At 36.7% G+C, this 26,542-nt stretch overlaps 4 protein-coding genes across 6 annotated transcripts in view; 2 read left to right on the forward strand and 2 right to left on the reverse strand.

Annotated features, from left to right (window-relative positions):
* Window positions 1-699: 699 nt before the first annotated feature.
* emc9 (ER membrane protein complex subunit 9) lies at window positions 700-9,580 on the reverse strand. Of its 2 annotated transcripts, XM_051913719.1 has the most exons (6): window positions 9,396-9,580; window positions 7,765-7,959; window positions 2,075-2,151; window positions 1,930-1,999; window positions 1,739-1,833; window positions 700-1,653 (listed from the first exon to the last, which is right to left on the reverse strand). In XM_051913719.1, the coding sequence occupies exons 2-6, from the start codon at window positions 7,957-7,959 to the stop codon at window positions 1,473-1,475; spliced, it is 618 nt and encodes a 205-aa protein (XP_051769679.1). In that variant the 5' UTR covers window positions 9,396-9,580; the 3' UTR covers window positions 700-1,472. The 2 variants fall into 2 exon arrangements, with proteins under 2 accessions (XP_051769679.1, XP_051769678.1); XM_051913718.1 differs by having other exon boundaries at window positions 1,930-2,151.
* A 1,262-nt stretch (window positions 9,581-10,842) lies between these two features.
* psme2 (proteasome activator subunit 2) lies at window positions 10,843-18,361 on the forward strand. The gene is made up of 11 exons (XM_051913716.1): window positions 10,843-11,014; window positions 11,335-11,367; window positions 11,449-11,511; window positions 11,737-11,823; window positions 11,910-11,955; window positions 13,957-14,054; window positions 14,141-14,209; window positions 14,348-14,415; window positions 14,697-14,751; window positions 17,831-17,917; window positions 18,069-18,361. Exons 1-11 carry the CDS (start codon window positions 10,967-10,969, stop codon window positions 18,147-18,149), a joined length of 735 nt encoding a protein of 244 aa, XP_051769676.1. The 5' UTR covers window positions 10,843-10,966; the 3' UTR covers window positions 18,150-18,361.
* Window positions 18,362-18,450: 89 nt separating this feature from the next.
* lsm5 (LSM5 homolog, U6 small nuclear RNA and mRNA degradation associated) lies at window positions 18,451-24,613 on the reverse strand. Its single transcript, XM_051913720.1, has 5 exons — window positions 24,453-24,613; window positions 23,401-23,496; window positions 23,014-23,041; window positions 20,112-20,184; window positions 18,451-18,673 (listed from the first exon to the last, which is right to left on the reverse strand). The coding sequence occupies exons 1-5, from the start codon at window positions 24,496-24,498 to the stop codon at window positions 18,641-18,643; spliced, it is 276 nt and encodes a 91-aa protein (XP_051769680.1). The 5' UTR covers window positions 24,499-24,613; the 3' UTR covers window positions 18,451-18,640.
* A 1,734-nt stretch (window positions 24,614-26,347) lies between these two features.
* drosha (drosha ribonuclease III) overlaps window positions 26,348-26,542 on the forward strand; it is a 41,947-nt gene continuing 41,752 nt past the window's right edge. For both annotated transcript variants that reach the window (XM_051914874.1, XM_051914873.1), the window contains exon 1: window positions 26,348-26,505. The gene's annotated coding sequence lies outside the window, so the exon portion shown is untranslated. The remainder of the gene's footprint in view (window positions 26,506-26,542) is intronic.

The raw sequence follows: 26,542 nt of genomic DNA on the forward strand, positions 1-26,542 counted from the left end.
GCAGTCTGGCGTAAAATGACCGCATGGTAAAAACACTCTACTAACATGGCCTCGCCCCCTTTGTTGCTTGTTCTCGGGGGCTGGATTTATGAAAATTTTAGGTTTAGTGATGTCACTAACCCGGGAAGAAGCTTGTTATAATCCCTACCAGCAGTTTGTAGTAGTCCTTAAGCAGCAAATGCTTTAAAAGAGAGTATTTCCCTTTGCATTGAACTTTAAGCGTCGTAACTTTACATACATTGTTTATGCTCTAACAGCAACATTACACACTAACTAAAGTTAAAAAAGTGTAATCATAATCAACCACCCCTTTAAACAACCATGGAGGAAAGACAAATCATGGCCATTTTCCAGGATGACAAGGTCAAGATTCATCAGTCTCAAATTTTGCAGGTCTTTACAAGATCTTGACCAAATATGCACCTCTTGATGGTAATAAATGTGATGTTATTTCCATCAAGAGGTGCATCAATTTTTGGTCAAGATCTTGTATTGACAATGCAAGAGTCGAACACTTTGCAAAGTCTACTCCAGTGCATCAATGAATTTAAGGACTCAGAGGTGCCAATTCATGTGTGAAAATGATTCTTCATGCTCCTCTCCAACTATTCTTTCACTGTTTGAGCCTGATGAATCTTGACATAATCCTGGAATACAGCACCAGTTGGCTTTCATTGTATGGACAAAAACAAGGAGACATGTCTCAAAATATTTTTATGTTCCACAGAAGAAAATCATACAGGTTTAAAAAAATGCAAACATCAGCTGCAACGGAAAAAGAACAGCAAATAAAAGCTCCAGACACACCAGAAGATTCTCATATTGTATTAAACATTTCAATGAAATCACGCACTCATGCTGCTCTGAGCGGTTTGATTTGCTCTCAATTTTCTGTAAGGAACCACCTGCCCATCTAAAGAGACTTGATTAGTGTACATGCCGTTAGTCATTAATACAATCACCTTCATTTAGTTAAATCTGAAATATATAGACCATTCCATATTTCTCATTTTTTTTCTATTTCCTATTCATTTATTTATTTCCATTTTAGTCTGAATTTGTAAAAATGGTTTATCTTATTAAGTCTATAAACTGGAGAATCCCATGTAATGAAAGCACATGAAGAACAACATTTTAGTTTTATTACAGAATTATTTTAGATAGATCTTAAAAAAAAAAAGAAGCTTATTAAATGATTTAAATATGACATGTAGAATGATGAAAGTAAGGAAATATGCTGGTTGTATCTTACATTGTCCACCTCAATGTAAGTGTGTTTATTTTTAGGGTCAAAGAACCAAACCATAATGAACAAAAAAAAAAAGTTTCTGCATATATGGGAACGTCATTTATATAACATAAATGACAAAATAAAGCACAATACACAGTCAAATAATCTTATAAACAATTTCGAGGCAACAGAGGAAAAAAAAAAAAAAAAACTATGACATGAGCTTATTTAGTCTGTATAGTTAAACATTTCCATTGGCTGGGGAGACCAGCTCCATGATCTTGGCATTGAGTTTCTGATTGGTCCAATCTTTTGTGATGTCATCCAAATGGCTGTCAAAATCCACCAATAGTGCCTGATCACCAGAGCTGAACAGCTGATTAACTATGGAACAGGTTTCTTCCCACTGCCGAAGCATTATTCTAATAAATAAACACAAGTCATTAATAGCTGCACTACAACATTATCATTAAAAACAAAGCAGCACATTCTTTGTGATTTTCTTACGTGTGTTTGTCTTTGAGTGCCCAGCGGGCATCTTTGCGCTCATACATCACAATAGGAGGAACACGGCAGCCTGGAAACATCTTTTCTCCATCAATCTGAAACAAACATTTTTCCAATTAAAAAAAGACTTTTCCAAGTAACTTTCGTAACAAGGTGACATTTTCCATGAGTAAATTTTGAAAAGAAATTACCATGAGTAACACGGCATTGTTACACTGCTCAAAGATCTTCTCTGCAATCTTCAACGCACAGGGTGTAGGGCTGGAAAAACACAGTAAGAGAAAGTGAAATGCAGTGAAAAATAAGGAACTCAAGAAACAAGAAAAGATGGAGTACCTGCTGTCTGACACACAAGCATTGGCCTGATAATATCCCACAATCCTTTGCTGCGTTTGTGCACACCAAACATCAACCTACAACAGGAAATATCATCATGAATCCTATTAAAGCAGCATATAAATGTTTTTACATTTACATTCTTTTTACTTAGCAAACCCTTTTATCCAAAGTAACTTACAAATGAGGAACACAACTGTGTCATGTTGTTAATGGTGCTATAATATAGATCATTCTACATCGGTCTGAGTCAGTAAGGCGTGGCCAAAGCCAGCTTATAGTACTTAAACAGTTGTAATTTTGCATTTATTAGAGAGAAGCAACCAAGGAACACGAGGATCTACATATTGTAAATGTTTTTTATGTTATTTGTAGTTTGATTTTAGTGCTGTGTCGTTGCTAGGAAAGTTTGTTTACTGTATTCACGTGGCAAGTCGCGTTTGTTCTCGTTTCGCTCTGAGTCAGTAAGGCGTGGCCTGCTGAACTAATTAACGTTGTATTAAGTGGGTATAAAACTGTGTAGTATACCGCGGCAGCTCGTGTGAAGACCGAAGAGTGTAAAGACCAGCGACTCTACCTGCGCGACTCCACCGAGCAAGGACACCGACAAGGCACTTGAGTATTGCTCTTTTCTTTTTTCCTTCTTTCCTTCCTCTTTTATGCAGTCTGTTCTTGTCTATCTTGCGACCTGGTTTAGATATGTGCTTCCAAATTCCCACTATTATTAACACTCGTAAATCACGTGCCACACGTTGGAGGCAGTGCAATCATAACAACCTGCGTATTTTACCCATGTCATCTAGTACATTACTTTCAATTTCTATTGGTCTTTGGAATTGTCAATCTGCTGTAAACAAAGCAGACTTCATTACATCTTTTGCTGCTCATTCAGGTCTCCATCTCATGGCTCTGACTGAGACATGGATCAAACCAGAGGACACTGCCACACCGGCAGCCCTCTCCTCTAATTTCACTTTCTCCCACACCCCACGCCAGATTGGAAGGGGTGGTGGTACTGGTCTGCTTATGTCCAATGAATGGAAGTTCAATCCTCTACCAGCTTTCTGTGACAATAGCTCATTTGAATCACATGCAATTACCATCACCTACCCTGCTAAAATCCATGTTGTAGTGCTTTATCGTCCCCCAGGTCAGCTAGGTAACTTCTTGGAGGACTTAGATGTGTTACTCTCATCCTTCCCTGAGGATGGTACTCCTCTGCTAGTACTTGGAGATTTCAACATCCATCTAGACAAACCTCAGGCTGCTGACTTCCACACTCTGCTTGCCTCATTCGATCTCAAGCGAGTGTCTACTACAGCTACTCACAAATCAGGTAACCAATTGGACCTCATCTACACACGCTGCTGCTCCACTGATAATACTCTGGTCACTCCACTACACACCTCTGACCATTTCCTCATCACTTTTAATCTCAACCTGACCCCTAACTCAACACACACTCCACCACATGTTACTTTTCAGCGAAACCTACGCTCGCTCTCACCCTCTGACCTATCCTCTTTGGTCTCATCCACACTTCCTCCCCCTAATCAGTTCTCATCTCTGGGCACTAACAATGCTACTGACACTCTTTGCACCACTCTAACATCCTGCTTAGATATCTTCTGCCCCCTCTCATCCAGACCAGCCCGCGCCACCCCCTCTGCCCCCTGGCTATCCGATGTTCCCGTGAACATCGGTCTAGACTCAGGGCTGCAGAGAGGAAGTGGCGCAAATCTAAAGATCCTACTGATCTTAGCTTCTTTCAGTCACTCTTTTCTTCTTTCTCTACTAATGTCTCCAATGCTAAAACCACGTACTATCAGAATAAAATTAACAATTCTACTGATTCCCGCACACTTTTCAAAACTTTCTCATCTCTTCTTTGCCCTCCTCCCCTCCCTCCCACATCAGCTCTTACAGCTGATGACTTTGCCACATTCTTCACACATAAAATAACAACCATCAGCGGCCAATTCTCCACACCACATACTGACAATAACATCTTAACGGAAAACACACAAATTCTCCCCTCCTTCTCTTTGCTCTCTGAGGCAGATGTTTCCAAACTCATCCTTTCCAATCATCCTACTACCTGTCCGCTTGACCCTATCCCCACTCATCTTCTTCAGGCCATCTCCTCCTCAATTGTACCTGCACTCACTCACATGATCAATTCTTCTCTTCACACTGGTACATTTCCCACAGCTTTTAAGCAGGCTAGGATTACACCACTGCTTAAAAAACCCACTCTGAATCCAGCACTTTTAGAAAACTATAGACCGGTATCCCTTCTTCCATTCATTGCGAAGACACTTGAGAGAGTTGTGTTCAACCAACTGTCTACTTATCTCACACAGAACAACCTCCTTGACAACAACCAGTCTGGCTTCAAGAGTGGCCACTCAACTGAGACTGCCCTGCTCTCAGTTACTGAAGCCCTGAGACTGGCACGAGCAACTTCAAAATCATTGGTACTCATCTTGCTGGATCTGTCTGCTGCTTTTGACACAGTTAACCATCAGATCCTCCTGTCAACCCTCAGGTCGAAGGGCATCTCAGGAACCGCACTCCAGTGGTTCGAGTCTTACCTCTCAGGTAGGTCCTTCAGGGTATCTTGGAGAGGTGAGGTGTCCAAGTCGCATCATCTTGCTACTGGGGTACCTCAGGGTTCTGTGCTTGGACCACTTCTCTTCTCCATCTACATGTCATCACTAGGTTCTGTCATTCAGGAACATGGTTTTTCCCATCACTGTTATGCTGATGACACACAACTGTACCTCTCATTCAAACCAGATGATCTGACGGTTGCTGGTCGCACCGCAGCCTGCCTGACAGCCATTTTTGCCTGGATGAAGGACCACCACCTTCAACTCAACCTTGCAAAAACGGAACTGCTTGTGGTCGGTGCCAACCCAACACTTCATCATAACCTTTCCATTCAACTTGGGTCGTCAACCATAACTCCTTCCAGGACGGCCAGGAATCTCGGAGTGGTGATGGATGATTGTTTAAGTTTCACAGATCACATCGCTACAACGGCCCGGTCCTGCAGATTTGCTCTGTACAACATTAGGAAGATTAGACCCTTCCTATCGGAGCTTTCTACACAAATTCTTGTCCAAGCTCTTGTTCTATACAGACTGGACTATTGTAATGCTCTCTTGGCAGGCCTTCCATCATGCACTGTCAAGCCTCTACAACTGATCCAGAATGCTGCAGCAAGACTGGTCTTTAACAAACCGAAGAGAGCGCATGTCACACCTCTCTTCATCAGTTTGCATTGGCTGCCAATTGCTGCTCACATCCAATTCAAGGCTCTAATGTTTGCCTACAGATCATCCACTGGCTCTGCACCACTATACCTAAACCCACTACTTCAGACTTATGCGCCCTCCAGAAGCTTGCGTTCTGCAAGTGAACGGCGTCTTGTGGTGCCATCCCAAAGGGGCACAAAATCACTCTCACGGACCTTCTCCTGGTCTGTTCCTGGTTGGTGGAATGACCTACCACGCTCTATCCAAGCAGCCGAGTCTTTAGCTATTTTCAAAAAACTGCTAAAGACATATCTTTTTCGTCAACACTTGACCCAGTAATATAGCACTTTTTTAATTTAGATTTTACTTTTCTTTTCTCGATTTTCTATTTTTTCTACATCTATTTGCGTATATATTTATTAAAAAAAAAAAAAAAAAAAACAACCTTGCTACGAGCACTTTACTGATGAAACTGTGACATGACATAGCACTTACATACTGTTGTACTCATGTTGATTTGATTGCTTCTACTATTCTCATTTGTAAGTCGCTTTGGAGAAAAGCGTCTGCTAAATGACTAAATGTAAATGTAATGTAATGTAAATGTCTTCAATTCTTTCAAACTGGGGTCCCACAATTGAAAAAAAACTTTAAGATATTGGAATATTGGAAAATTTAGATATTGGATATTTCAGAAGAACATGTAATAATTATCTACTTAAACCTAAAGCATTATTTGAGATAATAAGCTAAATATATACAAAATCATCATTTATACATAACTTTCTTTTAGGAATTGGCTGTTGTAAACTCTAACCCCCCCATTTTCAGCTTATGAAAAAATACATAATAACATCAATAAAGGTTCTTTACTGTCATCAATGGTTCCATGAAGAAACTTTAAAGGATTAGTTCACTTTCAAATGAAAATTACCCCAAGCTATCCCAGGTGTATATGACTTTCTTCTTTCTGACGAACACAATCGTAGAAATATTAATAAATATCCTGAGGCATCCAAGCTTTATAATGGCAGTATGCGTTACCAAATGAGTATGAGCTAAGGAAAGTGTCTCCATCCATCATAAACATACTCCACACGGCTCCGAAGGGTTAATAAAGGCCTTCTGAAGCAAAGTGATGCGTTTGTGTAAAAAAATATTCATATTTAACAAGTTATGAAGTAAAATATCTAGCTTCCGTCCGACCGCCTTCCATATTAAAATTACGGAAAAAACGGAACTGGCGTCGCGTCAATTCCTTAAGTTGAATAGGGAAAGCGTAGGACGTACAGCGTAAGCTTTTTGAAGAATACGAAAGGCGGTCTGGCGGAAGCTAGATTTTTACTCCATAACTTGTTAAATATGATTTTTTTTTATTTTTACACAAATGCATCGCTTCGCTTCAGAAGGCCTTTATTAACCCTCCGGAGCCGTGTGGAATTGTTTATGATGGATGGATGTGGATGGAGACACTTTCTTCAGCTCATACTCATTTGGTAACGCATACTGCCATTATAAACCTCGGATGCCTCAGGATATTTATTAATATTTCTACAATTGTGTTCGTCAGAAAGAAGAAAGTCATATACACCTAGGATGGCTTGAGGGTGAGTAAAGCTTGGGGTAACTTTCATTTGAAAGTGAACTAATCCTTTAACATCTGTGGAAACTTTCCATTGCACAAAATAATCTTAAGAAAATCTAAAAAGGTTTGGTTTTTACACTAAGAAAAAAAATGTTTCTTTTAACGTTCTTTTACTTTATACTTTGTTAAATATGGATATTTTTCTTACACAAATGCATTGCTTCGCTTCAGAAGGCCTTTATTAACCCTCTGGAGCCGTGTGGAGTATGTTTATGATGGATGGATGCACTTTCTTGAACTTTATACGCGTTGGTCCCGTTCGCTGCCCTTTATAAAGCTTGGATGCATCAGGATATTTATTAATATAACTCTGATTATGTTCATCAGAAAGAAGAAAGTCATATACACCTAGGATGGCTTGAGGGTGAGTAAATCTTGGGGTAATTTTCATTTTAAAGTGAACTAATCCTTTAAGTCCGTAGGCAGAGAATAGACGGTCTTTTGTGGCTGTTAGAATACATTCGACCACATTAGCGTCTACACTACAAAAGCAATTCGGTCTAACAGGTTTTGTTGACTACCTCTGGACGTGGTCGAAAGTGGACAAGCTCAAAACGTTTTAGACCCTGTTTATCCTATCAAAACGAAGAAAAAGACGCTCAAATATGTGTGTGACGCACAACCTGCCGTTGTCATAATGCATTTTTATGGGTTGCGTCTTGCTTCGGACTTGACTGACAGACTGGAATTCCGATACCACAAGCTTAATGCTTTCTAACCTTATCTCCACTTTTCTCTCACCGTGCTAGTTTTCCACTGCCAACATTTGTTAAAGGTGTAGTTACCTGGGTAAGAGCGAGCTGAGTGATTGGAGCCAAAGACAAGTGCGAGTGGAGCAGCGGCACACAGTCTGTGATACATAGAGCTCCCCCTGCTGAACTGGAGGACAATAGCAGGCCATTCACACTGCAGCGTGGAAACTGACTGGCATGTAGGTACATTTTGGCATAAGCCAGACAGGACAACTCCACCTCCCCCATCTGAAGAAAAACAACAGAAAAGAACAATTTTATCACTGTTTTGAAAAGAAGCCTCTTATGCTCACCAAGCTTGCATTTATTTGATCAAAAATACAGTTAAAAACAATGATATTGCGAAATACTACTACATTTTAAAATAACCATTTTCTATTTTAATATATTTCAAAATATATTCCTGTGATGGCAAAGCTAATTTTTTACTCCAGTCATCAGTGCCACATGATTCTTCAGAAATCATTCTAAAATGCTTATTTGGTGTCTATTATTACTTGTGCTCGGTTCTTAAAATTATAATTATAATCTTATTACTATCAATGTTTTTGCTGCTTAATATTTTTGTGGAAACCGTGATATATTTTTTCAGGATTCTTTGATGAACAAAGTTCAAAAGAACAGCATTTATTTGAAATATAAATCTTTTGTAATATAATAAGTCACTTTTGATCAATTTAATGCATCCTTGTTGAATAAAAGTGTTTTCTTTTTTTGAATGGTACTGTATCGCGGTTTTCACATAAATATTAAGCAGCACAACTGTTTCCAACTTTTATAATAATATGTTTCTTGAGCACCAAATCAGCATAGAATGATTTCTAAAGGATCATGTGACACTGAAGACTGGAGTAACAGCTGCTGAAAATTCCGTTTTGCCATCACAGAAATAAATTATTTTAAATAGTAATAATATTTTACAAAATTGCTGATTTACAGTATTTTTAATCAATTAAATGCAGGCTTGGTTAGCTTAAAAGACTTCTTTCAAAAACATTTTATAAATTATTAAAAAATATATATTAAATTACTCCAAAATTTTGACAGGTAGTGTATGTGTTGGACATTCAAACAATCATATCACACATTAGTTTAAATAAGGTGATTTTTTTTTTTGCCATTTCTTTCTTCTGGAGTTTGTAAATAATTTGCACTTTCCTTTGGTGAAACTGTTTTCTCTTAGATTAACCATCATAACAACGCAAATAAATCTGAACAACTGCAAAAACCAGGAGGCCTTTTTTGTGTGGTGTTTGCATGTTCACTCTGTGCTGATGTGGGTTTTCTTCCGGGTGCTCCGGTTTTACCCCACAATTCAAAGACATGAAGGACAGAAGGACAGGTGCATAGGAGACAGCAATTTGCTCATGGGTATGAGTGCGAGTGTGAATATGTATAATATGTCTTTGTGTGTCACCCTTTGTTTGGAAGATGGATGGAAAAATGCAAAGTAACAGAAAACATACAAGGTTCAAGAGAATCATAACAAACTGCCATCTAAAATCAATCTAGGTCGGATTCTTTCCAGATTTTGATACTGCCATTCTCACAATCTATGGCCAGCTAAGGAAGGTTCATGATAATAATAATCCAATGTACATAATCGATCAATCGTTAATCACAGCGGCTTTATTCTTCATTTAAAAAACACAGAATACACTTACCTTTGTGTTGTTTTCCCTTTTGCAGTAGTAAATAAATTAAACAAAACAGATTAAAACAAAAAATATTTGACTGTTCACTTTATAAGGACTTAAAGCAAACGGACATTAAGAATAACTGCAGCGTCCTTTTCTTCTTCGTGACGTTATTGTCATTCTTTTGCACATGTCGCGCATTACTGCCGCCTGCAGGTCTCAATATCAATACCTTGTTTTGGCGTCAACACTTATTATGTTGTTTAGTGTAGATTTACACATACTTGTGTACAGCCTGTGTGTACAATTACAAAAGCAGCTTAAGCGGGGTAAGATGCTTCGCCCTGCTAAACTATTTTTTTATTTATTTATTTTTTTAATTTCCTCTAATTATCAAAATTTGTAGGATTTAGTCGATCTAAACAGTTTGGAGGTTATTTAATTTAATTTCGTGTCTCTGTGATCTAATTTCGTGTCTTGGTGATCTGTGACACTGTATTAAGATGAATATCAAGAAAATAGCTTGTGTGATATTGCTAAATATATTATGTTATAAGCACAAAATAAAATAATTAATAGAAGGGCAATTCATATCTTGAATTTTGGTGGTTATTTTTAATAATTTTGGTGGCATTTCCGACCTTGCATGATGCTATTTTATGTCAACACCAGACTATCTTGCTTGTTAAGTTTAATGGAGGGCTATTGCCTAAGTTAGGCTGGCTGTATTGAGAAGTTAAATAGTGTTTTAATTTCACAGCGGTGACAAACGGTGCCAAGGTTTAGGGCAAACACGATGGTTACCTGGCTGTCACCAATGAAGGCTGGTCCGAGAGATGTGAATGCTACTCGTCTGAGCGCTGTGGCGGCTGTGACAAGGGGTGAGTGTAGGGGCATCACTTTCCTGCCATTACTGATGTCAACAGCTGCTACAGAATGACCGAAGTACACAGCCATCTGAATGTACAGACAAAGACCCTGAAGACATGACTAAAGTGTGTGTGTGTGTGTGTGTGTGTGTGTGTGGTTCAGGTATACCCTATGTTAAGATGGTAATATCCGAAATCCTTGTCCTTGTGGGGACATTTTTTGGTCCCCATGAGGAAAATAGCATAAATCATACAATTACTGTATGTTTTTTTAATAGTGTAAAAATGCAGAAAGTTTAGGGTTAGGGGATATAATATACAGTTTGTACAGTATATAAATCGTTATATCTATGGAAAGTCCCCATAAAACCCAGCTAATTCAAAAGTGGTGTGTTGCGGCCCCCTAGCGTCCTGGTGGACCCAAATGCCTTGCAGACTGTTTGTGTACCCCCATAACGGCGCCTTTTGAATGAGGAATGTGTAAATGAAATATGCAGTGCTACACACAGTAATCTAAAAACGTAAATAATAATAATAATAATAATAATAATAAAATAATAATGATAAAAATTTGTAATTTACTTCACTGCATCCTTAAGTGGATTGTGGGCGTCATTATCAAATCGAAAGTATCGCGAAGTGAAAGTGAATTGCGCGAGCCACCTGAACGTCTGCTGCTGAGTGTACCGTGATCTTTTTCTCTGAAAATAACGAAGAATTGCTTTCATTATGTCCAAAGCTCATGTACTGAAGTTAAACTCTGATAATGCAGTGAGGGTAAGTTCATCTCTATAGAATTTATAGTATTTCCACTGTCAACAAAGAAATTTAAAGTAATGCGTTTGCGTCAGTTTTAGCTGTGACAGTATGGCTCCTACGAAGATTTAAAAGGCCTTTTCTCTTGTTCGTTTGGTGATTTGTTTGATATAAAACACTACTGGAAATTTCTGCTTATATGTAAAAACAGAAAAATCCTGAGTCACACTTCCTCATCCATAAATGTTGAAAGTGAAAGTAAACATGAAGCGCGATCATTTTCATGGACAAAGATAGCCTAACTATTTCTGTTGTAATTGTTCTGTGTTACTTTCATCCAGATAGAAAACTACCGCCAGTCACTGTATAAGCAGGTATGAATTCACTACAAATAAGGCTATTTGGGATTGTTGCACTGTCGTTGTTTGTGCTTACAATTGTCATTGTATTGGCAGGCAGAAGAGTTATTCTCCAATCACATACCTTTGAAGATCTCACAGCTTGACAACCTGCTGAAGGTATATATATATATATATATATATTTTTTTTTTATTATTATTTTTCATTTGGCAGATGCTTTTATCCAAAGTGACCTGTACCCTCAGGTATTCACGTGTCAGTACTGTACATGTGACCTTGGAAAATTAACTCATGACCTTGGTTTTGCTGCCCATTGTTACCAGTTGAGAAATTTTACTTTAACTCCAGCAACAAGTGAAATGAAAAATACTTTATGGTTTTAGGGGGATGAGTTCAGTATCACTGACCTCTCGACTCTCCATGCACCCCTGGACATTCCCATTCCTGACCCTCCTGCTGCTGACGATGAGGTTAGCATGTGGCTCAGGGTTCATAATGCTGCTAGAAATAGATTACCCTCTCTCTAACCCTAACATTTATTAAAATATATTAATAGGAGATGGAGACAGACAAAAATGAAGATGATGAGAAAAAGAAGAAAGGTAATTTTGCACACACACACACACACTTGAAGATCTTAATTAGCTAAATGTGCTTGATAAAGATTACTGAACTTTACAGAAAGATATGTGCCCTTGAAGTAGAGGCAGAAATATTGTAATTATGAGTTCTGAGCACATGATTGACTAAGCAAAATCGCAATTCTAATTCTAAGGCTATGTCCACACTGCTGCGTTTTCCTTTTAACATGGCGTTTTAAAATGAAAATGATCCTCGTCCATACTGGCGTTTCCACTGCGTTTCAGAAAAGATCCACACTACACTACTGATGTTTTATTAACAAAGTTCGGGAGGAGCATGTTCAGATAATTAACCTAATCAACACGAGTGGAGAGCATTCAGTTAATCAAGTCAATTAACGACACAAGGTATATATACAGCAGTCTCACCTCTGTTCATTCGTTTTCAGCATCCCTCCACCACCCCATCTCCTCACTTCTAGTTCTAACTATTCTTACCACACCAGGGGAGTACTCTGGGTTCGGACCAAAATTCGGAGCAAATGTGGGCAGCCATGCCTTCATTTTTAAGAGTCTCTGTTTTGGTCCGTCTACACTGAAACGCAACCCCAGAGTTTTCAACTAAAACGCGGTCTGCAGCGTTTCCAAAAGTCTCCATTTTTGAAGGTCGAAAACTCCATTGAAGTGTGGACACCAGGCGTAACCGTAGCAAAAGTTAGGCATTTTAACGAAAACACACTAGTGTAAACAGGGCCTAAGTGGGAAATTCGGAATTCTAGATGATACACGACAACACGTGTTGCAGAGTTGTGACATTGGAAGAGGTGTGTTGATTGCAGAAACACTGATCTATAATATATATCAGTGATTCTTAAGGCCCCAGTATACTCACAGGGAAGTTCTTTTTCATTCTTCATTTAGGGGTAAATAGAAGTTTGAAAAACCTTTGCAGCGATATACTGTTAATGAACATTCCAGTGAGGCAATGCCTTTTTATTTTCTCCATCAGTCACACAAATTGAATCAGTTTTTTTTTTTTTATGATTCTGTTTTCAACAAATTCTTGAGGCTTGCTGGCAAACGATCCATGTTTTGTTTTGTTTTTTCCAAGGTGACACTGTATCCTCTAGGTTTTAGTACCTCATAAGCTAAGCATGTGCATTAGCTAAGCACTAATAGTACCTCATTAGTGAAGTTAAAGGGTTAGTTCACCCAAAAATTAAAATTCTGTCATTAATTACTCACCCTCATGTCGTTCCACACCCGTAAGACCTTCGTTAATCTTCAGAAGATTAAGATATTTTTGATGAAATCCGAGAGGTATATGACGTGGGCTCAGTATTGGCTGAGGCTGTGTTCATGTGAGCACCACGACGCATGCGTGTGATGCTGACGCAGGAGCTGGCCAATAATGAGTCGGCATACGGACGTAAACACGGAAGCTCTGCAATGCGTTCACTGCGCCAACTGCGTAACAGACTGACAGGGAAGAGGAAAAGTTATTGAATAAAGAATATTGAATATTTTTGTTTCGTTTTTGCGCACAAAAAGTATTCTCGTCACTTCATAACATTAAGGTTGAACCACTGCAGTCAAGTCGACTGTTTTAACGGTGTCTTTAGTACCTTTCTGGACCTTGAAAGTGGTGGTTATATTGCTGTCTATGGATGAGTCATATACCTCTCTGATTTCATCAAAAATATCTTAATTTATGTTCCAAAGATGATCGAAGGTCTTACAGGTATGGAACGACATGAGGGTGAGTAATTAATGACAGAATTTTCATTTTTGGGTGAACTAAGCACCAAATAACCTGGTCATCAACAAAAGAGTATGACTGGAGAATAACTGGAGAATCTGCTGAAAAAGTGGGTAAAAGTGTTATGCACAGATTAGATTAAGATGAATGTTTACCAGAGTGATGGTAAGAAGAAATGCAGATAAAATAGGAAGTGCTTATGCTTGTCAAACCATAACTGTAAATATTGAATATTTTTGTAATGTTACTTTTTCTTGCGCCAGCTCCCAAATGTGGCTTCATTAAAGGAAATGAGCGGATTGTGAAGTTGCTGGATATTGTAAAACCGGAGATAATGGCCCTGAAAGAGACCTGCATCACTGTAAGTGGGCAAAAGTGACTCATGGATCAGTTTTCAGTATTTTCCCAGACTGTAGTTTGGCAACTTTGTTCTTTACTTTTCTTCAGGTCTCTTGCTGGATTGCTCATCTGATTCCAAAAATAGAAGATGGAAATGATTTTGGAGTTGCAATTCAGGTTATTAACCTTTAGTTCTTTAATGAGATGGCTGGTTTATAGACAGTGTTATAGACAGTGATCGACTATGGCACATAATGTTTTGGTTTCTGAATATTAAATATCAGCAGTGGTTAACATGACTGGTTGATGTTTTAGGAAAAAATCCTTGAGAGAATTACTGCTGTGAAGACCAAGGTGGAGGGTTTTCAGACCAACATTAACAAGTATGTGCAATTCCCAACTATTTCATTTCATTTATTATGCATACTATGGAAGCTTGTTTCAGGCATGTAATAAAAAAAAATTCAGACTTTTTTTTTCTCAGAATTGTGAGATAATAAACTAAGCAATTCGCGAGAAAAAAAAGTCAGAACTGTGAGATAAAAAGTCGCACTTAGCTTTTTTATTTTTATTCCATGGTAGAAACAAGCATAGTTTACATGTTTTGCACTGCCCTCATTCATTCATGTTGTCATGTTGGTAATCAAAGTGTGTTTATCTGCAGGTACTTCTCAGAGAGAGGTGATGCAGTGGCCAAAGCTTCCAAAGACACCCATGTGGTTAGTGACCTATCCAGTCAACTTATTAGAATAAACTTTTTTGTATAGCTACAGTTATTAAATAGGGCTTTCAATATCATATTCTGAGTTTTTGCCATTTAACCCTTTGATGCATGAGTTGGGAGGTAATCTGAGTACTCTGAAATGATTTTCAGTATTTTCAGACACATTAAACATCCCCCTCCCTCACTTTTTAAGAATATGAAAAGGCGTGTACACAGTGATTAAATCCATTTAATTATTAAAAAGTATATTATTTCATTTATTTCATCTGCAGTTTTATTTGAAGTTTGCTTTAAAATAGTACATGATTATTCCATGATGTGCATATTAAATGTTTGGGGGTAAATCACCAGTGGTCTGTTGCATGAAGCTAGCTAAACAAACTGTGAGTTTCAGAATAGGTTTAGAGTTGTGATAACATGCAAATCCAACCTGAGCTGTGTTCGAAATCGACTCCTATACCCTAATTTACTATTCCCTATATTACTCATATAGTACTAATATAGTCCACGTGAAGGAGTGAATGAAAACGAGTGAGTGAATTCGGGCACTGAGTGTGTGCTTAGTAAACTGGCAGCTCCAGTAGTAATACAAAGATTTATCTTGAACTATGTCATGTTAACTAGCATGTATAAACCTTAATTAAACAATTTAATAATCAATTAAAAAGGAATTTATACCTGTATGATATTGCGCTGTACCCACATCGGACCAGCGGTTTGGAAAATAGCTGGATGGATGATTCAACTGCGGGTGCGTCTTCTAGCGAGACGCGGTAATTCATTGCGCACGACCCTCACAGTGCATTATAGGTATTCTCTAGCTGTTGAGTGGGATTATATGAGTGCGCTCGATAACGTCCACTGTGGTTTCGACACTACTACAAATGGCTGTCCCCTAAAATAGTGTCCTATTTAAGGGTATAGGGGGCAAATTTGGGCACAGCCCAGGTTCAGCGGTCTTATAACATTGGTTATATAAATGTTCAACTCAGGGTTTGATCCAGAGTTTGTAATTAACTCTGGAGCACGTGCACCTGAAAGTGTGACGTGCAGCGAACAGCCAGTCACATGGAAAGAGTCAGTTGGATTCACTTCTCACGAGTCAACACAATTTCTCTGTTGAGGATTAAGTGATTATTATGAAAAATCTCATGAATTTAAATGCATTTGCAAGGCAGGTATAAACACATGCTGCATCATCAGGAAAAGTTTGAGAAGGCTGCTGAAAGAAAATATCTGACTATATCAAAGCAAGTTTAAATCATTTAAATTTAAATAATTAGTAACACTTTAGGGGACAGTTATCACTATTAAAGGGTTAGTTCACCCCAAAATGAAAATAATGTAATAATAGAGTAATAATATTACTCACCCTCATGCCGTTCCACACCCGTAAGACCTTCGTTGATCTTCGGAATGCGAATCAGCTGTTCGGAGCTGTTCGTGATTTCAGCAGTTTGGCGGTTTGACACGCGATCCAAATCATGATTCGACATGCTGATTCATAACGCTCCGAAGCTTCATGAAGCAGTGTTTTGAAATTGGCCATCACTATATAAGTCATTATTTCTCGTCGCTTTATAATATTAATATTGAACCACTGTACTCACATGAACTGATTTAAATATGTTTTTAGTACATTAATGGATCTTGAGAGAGGAAATGTCATTGCTGGCTATGCAGGCCTCACTGAGCCATCGGATTTCAACAAAAATATCTTAATTTGCGTTCCGAAGATTAATGAAGGTCTTACGGGTGTGGAACGGCATGAGGGTGAGTAATAAATGACATTATTTTCATTTTTGGGTGAACTAACCCTTTAACTAGTTGCTTATTAGAATGCATATTACTATATTGGCTGTTTATTAGTACTTAAAAAGCACATATTAATCCTTTATTCTGCATGACCATATTCTACATCCCTTAATCCTACCCAAACTTAAAGGGATAGTTCACACAAAAATGAAAATTCTGTCATTAATTACTCACCTTCATGTCATTCCACACCCGTAAGACTTTCATTCATCTTCGGAACATAAATTAAGATCTTGTTGATGAAATCTGAGAGAGCTTCTGCTTATGTTTGCTGATCAATGTTAATATGTGAATAAAAGCCTAAATTCAATCTGTTCATCATATAAAGCGATTGAGTTTTCGAGTCTCTTCAGAAAATTTGGACTAAACCACTCAATTCATATGAAGAAGTTTTACAATCTTTTTATGAATTTTTGAAACATCAAAGTGTCAGTTGTGTAGCTGTCAATGGAGGGACAGAAAGCTCTCAGATTTCATCAAAAAGATCTTCATTTATGTTCCAAAGAAAAACAAAAGTCATATAGGTTTGGAACGACATGTGGATGAGTTATTAATGACAGGATTTTAATTTTTTTTGGGTGAACTCACCCTTTAACAACTACCTTACTATTAATATGCAGTAATTAGTTTATTGAAGTCGTAGTTAATAGTTAATTAATAGTGAGAATTGGTCCTTAAAGTGTGACCAAATAATTCATATATGTTCGGAAAGAGCTCAAAAGAAAACATAAGTTTAGTCATTTAAAAAGCATATAGTATTTATAGGTATATATTTATATTCATTTAAATAAAGTTTAATATTAATCGTCAATTCATATAAGTATACAAATTTATGAATAAATCATTTTAATTCATATAATACAAATATAATAATAATTTGCAGCAAAAGACAGGCAATTTTGTCTCTGTGTAAACTGCTTTAATTTGGAGCGAGAGATGCTGGGGGAGTGGCTTTATTGTATCAGATATATATATGACTTTACTCGCAGCTGATTGGTCCAGTTTTGGTTTGCAGTCTATAACCCAGAATAAAACCTATATGGCAATCAACACAGGTAAAAACTGATCTACTGTCTTGAGGCCAAAAACAGAGTTTACTCAAACTAATCTCAAATTGACCTGGTTGGCAACTAAAACTGGCTTTGTGCAACAGGCCTCAGATTTACACATTGACCTCATCACATCAGAAGTTACAATATAGTTTCAAGTCACTTTCATACCATTTTTGTGTAATAATAAGGGGCATGTTTTTTTGACAGATGGATTATCGCTCTCTGGTGCACGAGAAGGATGAAGCAGCATATTCTGAGATCAGAGTGATTGTGCTTGATATACGCGGTTTCTACGTGAGTTGTTTACATTTATTCATTTGGCAAACAGCTTCTAAATGAGAAACACTACAACACAAGTGAAAGATATGGCCTTTACAAATGAATCACGATAATTGTGGACACATCTGTATGGCTATAGATTCAAATGTCTGTTGTTTGTGTTCAGGCTGAACTGTATGACGTCATCAGCAAGAACCTGGAGAAAGTGACAAATCCCAAAGGAGAAGAGAAGCCATCCATGTACTGAGACAGATGCTTACTGGGACTTAAATATATGATGTAGTTGTACAACTAGACCAGTTTTCAGAATTTCTTATTTCTCTTCATCATTTTTCACATTCTAGATACAGTAGATACATGACACTTTTGACAGTAGATACATCTTTAAAGTGAGTACATATTCATAGGACATATTCTTAAAGCAAAGAACCATATTAAAACCAATGATTTTACAAAGTATCCTCAGTTTCTTTATCTACATATTCCCCTTCAGGAATATGTCACACAAAATGCTGTTATAACATAGAATGAATTTCAACACAGTCCAGTTAATTTTATTTGTTTTATTGTAACAAGCAACAAATGTTTACAAAACCATTTTGGATCACCTAAAGAATAAAATAACTAATGTGGAAAAACTCATGAAATGAAAATGCATCTTTGAAAAAAAGTAGTGATCAATTTTCATGAAACAGGAACATAAATCGTATTTATTTTCTGGAAGGTGCTACATGTTTCTCAAACTTCTGGTCCTTCTCCTCCTGGAATCAACTGGAAAACAACAGAAACGCATGGTTTCATCATATGTAACAAAGTGACGTGTCATGTTGATTAGCGTTTATCTATTAATGCAATTTTTTAATTTTGTTGAGTTTTGGTAATGTTATGAAACGGAATATACGGAAATATCCATATTAATGAAACCGTATTAATATATCCAATTAATGAAACCATATTTCGACGGATGTAACACTTTATAACAGATCAAACAGCATGTCTCTTGGTTTGCTTGTTTTTGAGAGTGCTGAGAATTTTTTTAAGTCTCTACTTTAAACAACATAAGCAAAAATTAGATTTGGAAAATTGATTTTCACTCAGAAGAAAACACTGATCTGCTTGCATCATCACTCAAAAGCATTCAACAATATCCTCATGTGACTTTTTAATGTTTAAGTAAAATTTAGATGTAGGTTTTAAAATTTAGATTTCTGTTAATTATTATATTTAGTTTTACTGGTCGTATAAAATAAAATTACTATCATCATTAGCTATGTTTCCATCCAAACTTGCACAATCCCATGTGTTCAAAAGAAACAAACTTGTAACTTTCTTGGACATTGGCGCAAAATATCTGTAATAAAAATGGAAGTTGCTGCAATTGGAGAAGAAACTGTGGCTCTTTTTTCCTCTATCATAAATGACTTGTGCCTCAGAGCGTGCAGATGATGCAATAAATATTATCTTGTGTTCGGATGCTTGTGTTTAAGAACACTATCGTGTGAGATGCTTCTGGGAGGAATTAAACCCAATCATTTTGATGACAGACTTTGGCTCAGGCATTTTCGAACGACCAAAACAACTTTTGAGATGCTGTGAGATGCGATTGGTCCGGTGGTTAGTCCAGTTATCTAATCACATAATCTGCTGAGGTAAAGTCATCTGAGATTTTTTTTGTTGTGCATCAAGGGATTTATTCAGTAAATGTGTAGTTAGGGGCATGTCTTCTTAACGCATCTTGGCGATTCCATGCAGCACATAGCTATTCTTCCTTGTTTTCATTTAGTGAAAACTGATAAACTGAAACAAAACTGTCAAAAGACTGTAAAAAAGAAAAAATTATATGTGACTAAGCTCAACTGAATTCAAACAGTTGATTGTCAGTCTTTATCTTGCGATGGAACATTATCAAGTGACTAACAGATTAAATTGGAATTACAGAATTACAAATCGTTACAACTAAAGAGACAGCTTTCTTTAGGGCTTATAAATGTGATAACTTCAGGTTACACATAAAATGTAATAAAAGTAAACAAAATACCCTAACACAGGCTCTGTCAAAAATAAACTTGCATAAGAGCTTTACTCATATTACCAGTATGCATATTCATACACTAAATCCATCTCAAAGCAATTGTCGTCAATTCATGAAATGTGATATGTGGATTGATATTTGAAGATGATGATTTAAAGATGAACTCAATGATCATACCATTGTGATGTTATTGCCATTTAGCAGAATCTGATCCAGTTTTGTGATTCTTCTTCCCTCTGGAGTGATTTCACTGTGACAAAAAACACTTTTGTTATGACTCAATAACAAATAATGTTTAAGATGAAACATGAAGTGTTAAGTTTTCAGAAATGTACAATGTCATACATTTTTAAAAAATGTTTATACAATTACATACTTGATTTTATCATTCTAAAAAATGTGAAACCACATAAAAAGTGGTATATTTTCCTTACACCTTGAACACAGAGTTTACACTTCATTTTCAAAAACATGTATTCCAAGTGATTTTTTTAATCATAAATATATAATATAGTATCACTTTATAATATAATAAAATATAACAATGAGGTTCCCATGGGGTTACTCAATTTGACCTGAAAATATAAACAATTTAAAAATCTGGTAACACTTTAGTATAGGGAAAACATAAACTATTAACTATGACTTTTCCCTCAATAAACTCCTAATTTACTGCTTATTAATAGTTAGTAAGGTAGTTGTTAAGTTTAGGTATTGGGTATGACTAAGAATGTAGAATAAGATCATGCAGAATAAGGCATTAATATGTGCTTTATATGTACTAATAAATAGCCAATATTCTAGTAATATGCATGCTAATAAGCATGCATATTACTAGAATAAAAGTATTCTTTTACTAGAATAAAAGTAAAACTAAACTAGTTAAAAGTTTTACCCTAAAATAAAGTGTTACCAAAAATCTTTTAAATGCCAGTTTCCCCAGAAGTGGTGTTTTTGTTCTATTGAACACACTGAATGGAAACGATTCTTTATCAACTGTTTATGCAGTACTCAGATGGTTTCGTAGAAATTTCAATTATGCGATTGAAATGTACACTGACATGTTGGTGACAGGACAGGTGGAAGCCATTTTTTGGGGAAACAAAGCAAAGACACTCACGAGACACAAGGGAACCTCAAGTGAAGACAGCATTGCTTTAATTTCAATTGTTCAATTATCTGACTTCTTTTATAATGCTGGATGTTTTAAGGAAATAAAAATTAGGCATTTTCAAACTCTGTTTGAACCCTGTTAAGAAGAATGTCTGGCCCCTGAATATCCCAGAGAAACATCTAGCCTACATTGGAATATTATTATACAGTGCTCAGCGTAAATGAGTACACCCCCTTTAAAAACTAACATTTTAAACAATATCTCAATGAACACAAAAACAATTTCCAAAATGTTGACAAGACTAAGTTTAATATAACATCTGTTTAATGTATAACATGAAAGTAAGGTTAATATTATTAATATTAATAATATAATGTGTAACTTAATTACACATTTTTCAGTTTTACTCAAATTAGGGTAATGCAAAAATGAGTACACCCCACAACAAAAACTACTACATCTAGTACTTTGTATGGCCTTCATGATTTTTAATGACAGCACCAAGTCTTCTAGGCATGGAATGAACCAGTTGGCGACATTTTGCAACATCTATCTTTTTCCATTCTTTAAGAATGACCTCTTTTAGAGACTGGATGCTGGATGGAGAGTGATGCTCAACTTGTCTCTTCAGAATTCCCCATAGGTGTTCAATTGGGCTCAGATCAGGAGCCACTGAATCACTTTCACCCTGTTCTTCTTCAGAAATCCAACAGTGGCCTTAGATGTGTGTTTAGGATCATTGTCATGTTGGAAAAGTGCACGACGACCAAGGGCACGGAGTGATGGTAGCATCTTCTCTTTCAGTATAGAGCAGTACATCTGTGAATTCATGATGCCATCAATGAAATGCAGCTCCCCGACACCAGCAGCACTCATGCAGCCCCACATAAGGACACTGCCACCACCATGTTTCACTGTAGGCACTATGCATTTTTCTTTGTATTCCTCACCTTTGGACACCATACAGTTTTGAAGCCATCAGTTCCAAAAACATTTATCTTGGTCTCATCACTCCAGAGTATAGAGTCCCAGCAGTCTTCATCTTTGTCAGCATGGGCCCTGGCAAACTCTAGGCGGGCTTTTTTGTGCCTGGGTTTTAGGAGAGGCTTCTTTTGTGGACGGCACCCATGCATGCCATTCCTCTGCAGTGTACGCCGTATTGTGTCACGGGAAATAGTCACCCCAGTTTGGCTTTCTACTCCTTTAGATAACTGCAGTGAACTTGCATGCCGATTTTCTTCAACCCTTCTCATCAGAAGACACTCCTGTCGAAGTGTTAACTTCCGTGGACGACCTGGACGTCTCTGTGAGATGGTTGCAGCTCCATCTTTTTTAAATTTTTGTACCACTTTTGCTACAGTATTCTGACTGATAAGTAAAGCTTTGCTGATCTTCTTGTAGCCTTCAACTTTCTGGTGTAAAGAAATTATTTTCTTTCTCAGGTCTTGTGACATTTCTCTTCCATATGGTGCCATTGCTGACAGCATGAAATGGGAAGGGGTTTTAACATCCTTTTATAGTCAACTGTCTGCTGGACCCCTGTGTAATGAATAATTAGACCCACCTGTGGTTGAATTCTTGTTAAATTAGACATTTGTAGTCTAAAATTTAGCTTTGCTCCAGAGATTTTCAGTGGGGTGTACTCATTTTTGCATCACCCTAATCTGAGTAAAACTGAAAATTTTGTTCTCTAAGTTATATTATTAACCTTACTTTCATGTTATAAGTCAAACAGATGTTACATAAAACTTAGTCTTGTCAACATTTTGGAAATTGTTTTTGTGTTCATTTAAAATGTTACTTTTCAAAGCGGGTGTACTCATTTATGCTGAGCACGGTATGTTGATTTTCATATCATGTTTATTTAGTTGTATGTTTGTCGAGAAGTTTAAGTCTAAGAAGTTGGATGCATAAATGGGGCAAAGAAAATAAAGAAATATATAAGCACATATTACATCTACTTACAACTCTGTCACATCCTCAAGGACCATGTCTGATTAAAAGAATCAAGAAAATGTAAAACATCACAAAGAATGCATTACATTATGAACTGAGAATCTTTAGTACATTCCTGCCACTGCCACACTTTTTGAATTCACTACACCCTCTCTTTCTTTACATCATGTCAGCAAAATTTCTGCAGCAGTAATTTGCGATTAATTTCACTTCATTAAAACAGTAACTACAATGGCATTAAAACAAATGTAAGTCTCTTACATTTACAGGACAAATAAATGAATGTGTACCTGTATTACTGGCTACTTGTATTTTGCAAAATTAAGTTAAATCTAATCCTAAAACATTAACCATCACAAATCTGTGTCAGCGTTTTTTCCAGCAGTTAAAGGATACTGACAAAGTCGTCGAACCCGAGCAGAGTTCCCACAATCTCTTTATCGTTCTTCATGACGATGTGAATCCGAGAGCCAATGCATTTATCCACCAGCTCTGAAAGACATCATACAAGTCATGACAAACAAAATTGAAGCAGTGTGAGACTGAGGTTGTGATGTTTGCAGTATGCATACTGTAAACAATGCGTAAAACCTACACACAACACAATGTGTTTGACCTTCCAAAACAGGGTGAATAATAAAGCAATGATATCGGCTGCCACGGTTATGCCTGTAGTTCAAAGGCTTCAAGAACTGCAAATGTATTATTTAATCTTCAACACATTAAACACTTATTGTGTTATTTAAGAATTCACGGACAATTCTGCAACCAATAAGGGGTGTGCGATATGACAAAATTAGAGAGCAAATCTAGGGAGCTGGTCCCTTTTTATCACCTATTTACATGGTATCAAAACTAAATATTTTTTGTTACTTAAAGAAAACCTTTAAGGTTGAGTAATTAACTTTGCCTATAAGATATTTCGCACATCACATCTCTAAAAGTGAAATACACTATGTATAATTTGCAAAATCATTCATTACCATTCATACAGATATTGACACGCCCCTTTCAACGTCAAAACTCAGCAACTCGTCTATTATCTAGATTTCTGAGCTTACCCACTTGTAAAACGACATGGTCATTCATGTGCGTGTAAATTGTAATTACCTTATTTTCGACTCTACTTGAAAGTCACATAAATTAATGAACTAGCCTAACTATGAATGAGGGTATGGGTGCGAATTCGGACACAGTCATAGTGATGCTTGCATTTTTCACCCATACTGACTGTAGGGACTGATTTCAGTTTATATCTTAGCTACGAATCAATTAAATTAAATAAAATATCTAAACGGTTAGGCCTATACTGTTAGTGTACACGTGTGTCCAATAACATAAAAACGTACTGAGATTTGAATGCGACAGGGAACTTTATGCTCCCTACTACAACTACAAAAGTTAAACCAATAAAGCAAATAATCAATTAAAACGAAAGTCGCACATACCGAGAGGTAAAAGTTGCGAAGGATTTGTTGCCGCTACTGCCGCCATTTTGATAATAGACCTGAATAATCGGTCACCAAAATGTATGACAGACACGAGAAATCGATACCAGCAACCATCGATAGTTTGAGACGCGCTTGACACACACCAGCAGGAGGTGCTGCGACTCTTCCGCAGTTTGCGTTTGTCGTTCAGACAGAAGATAGTAGACAACAGACATACTTCAATAACAGATTAATTTTTTTTTTTTTGTAAAACCTGACAATGTCATGAATATTCTGTGTTAATATTATTTGTAACCAAATAATATAAAAAATATCAAATCCAGCCCTGAAGGGCCATTGTTCTGCACAGTTTAGCTCCAACCCTACAAACACCTAGACAAGCTAATCAAGGTCTTAAGAGTAGCTAGAAAATTTACAGATAGGTGAATTTGATCAGGGTTGAACTAACTCTGCAGGGCAGTGGCCTTCCAGGGCCGGATTTGATTAACTCTGCAACATGACTACATTTAGTTTTGGAACATCACTATATAGAATACATGGAATTTGTAGGCCTACTTTAAAAATAAATTCACACCAAATAACTATTTAGTAAGTGAACTGTTAAATAGGAGAAGAACAGCATTCAAATCATAGTATCTGCAGACTTATATAGCAGGAAATTTTCCTCATTTGAAGGAAATAATATCAATATATCAATTTTCTTTAAATACTTACAAGTTAAGGACTTTGTGAGGAAAGAGCTGTCAGATTTTAGTGGGGATTGTTCTCAGAACTTTGACTAACATTCTGGTAAGATTCTCTCCGAGTTCTGAACATTTTTCCAGTAACAATAGAATGTTTGTTAAGCATTATCTGGTAGTTCACCCAAAAATGAAAATTCTGTCATCATTTACTCACCCTCAGGCTGTTCCAAACATGTATACATTTTTTTGTTATGTTGAACACAAAGGAAGATATTTTAAAGAATGTGGGAAACTGAACAGTTCTGGGGCACCATTCACTTCCATAGTATTTTTTTTTTCCCACTATGGAAGTCAATGGTGCCCCAAAGCGGCTTGGTTACAAACTTTCTTCAAAATATCTTCCTTTGTGTTCAACAGAACAAAGACATTTTTACAGGTTTGGAACAACTTGAGGGTGAGTTAATGATGACATAATTTTCATTTTTGGGTGAACTATCCCTTTAAATAATGTTCTCAAAATGTTAGCACAAAACATTACATCATTCATGGAACTTTTTTTTTCTGAAACATGTTAGTTGGGCGTTCATTTAACATTTTAAATGGTACTACTTGTTTCAGAACATTCAAAAGTAACATTTCCATAATGTTTGCAAAGTGATCAAATAAAATGTTGTTCCCTAAAACATTCTTAAAACATTAAACGTTCTTAAAACGTTCTTAAATCAACTGGATGTTGTGAACGTTCAGAGATCATTCAGAAATTACTTTTCATAAATTAATGGGAATGTCAGCAAAATGTTCTTAGAAAATATTTTTGTTAGCTGGGATGATGCACTTGAAGAAATTACTAAGTTTAATCCTTTACACTTGAACCTTGCCCACTATATGTGTGTGTGTGTATATATATATATATATATATATATATATGTATATACATATAATGCACATATGGATGTACTGAATTTTTTGGGAGTTTGGTTTAACAAAAATCTGTCCATTTATGTACACATAGGAAAATTGTTGTCAAAATGAAAATGTACTTGAATTAATAAAATAAGAAAGTATTAGTATCAGTACTTTTTTCTTTCCCATGTAAAGATGTCTTTCTGCATCGACTGTTCACACTCCAGTTCAGTTGGTGGCAGTGAAACACCAAAAGAAGAAGACTATTTCAGCGACGTATAATTTCTCGCGTTTTCATTGGTCACTTGCCATACAGACTGAATCTGATTGGCAGCAGCACACACCGCGTTGCGAGCGAGCTAAGGACAGCATCATAAACTGAGCATTTTCACCGCTGTAAACATTAAACATTATAAACAGCATCACTGCTTTAGTTCCCAAGCTTTTAACAAAGACTTCTAACGGTGAGTTTTATTCTTCAGGAAGTTTTTCGGCTTCATT

This window comes from Ctenopharyngodon idella, chromosome 12 (genome assembly GCF_019924925.1).
Source record: "Ctenopharyngodon idella isolate HZGC_01 chromosome 12, HZGC01, whole genome shotgun sequence".
Lineage (NCBI taxonomy): Eukaryota > Metazoa > Chordata > Actinopteri > Cypriniformes > Xenocyprididae > Ctenopharyngodon > Ctenopharyngodon idella.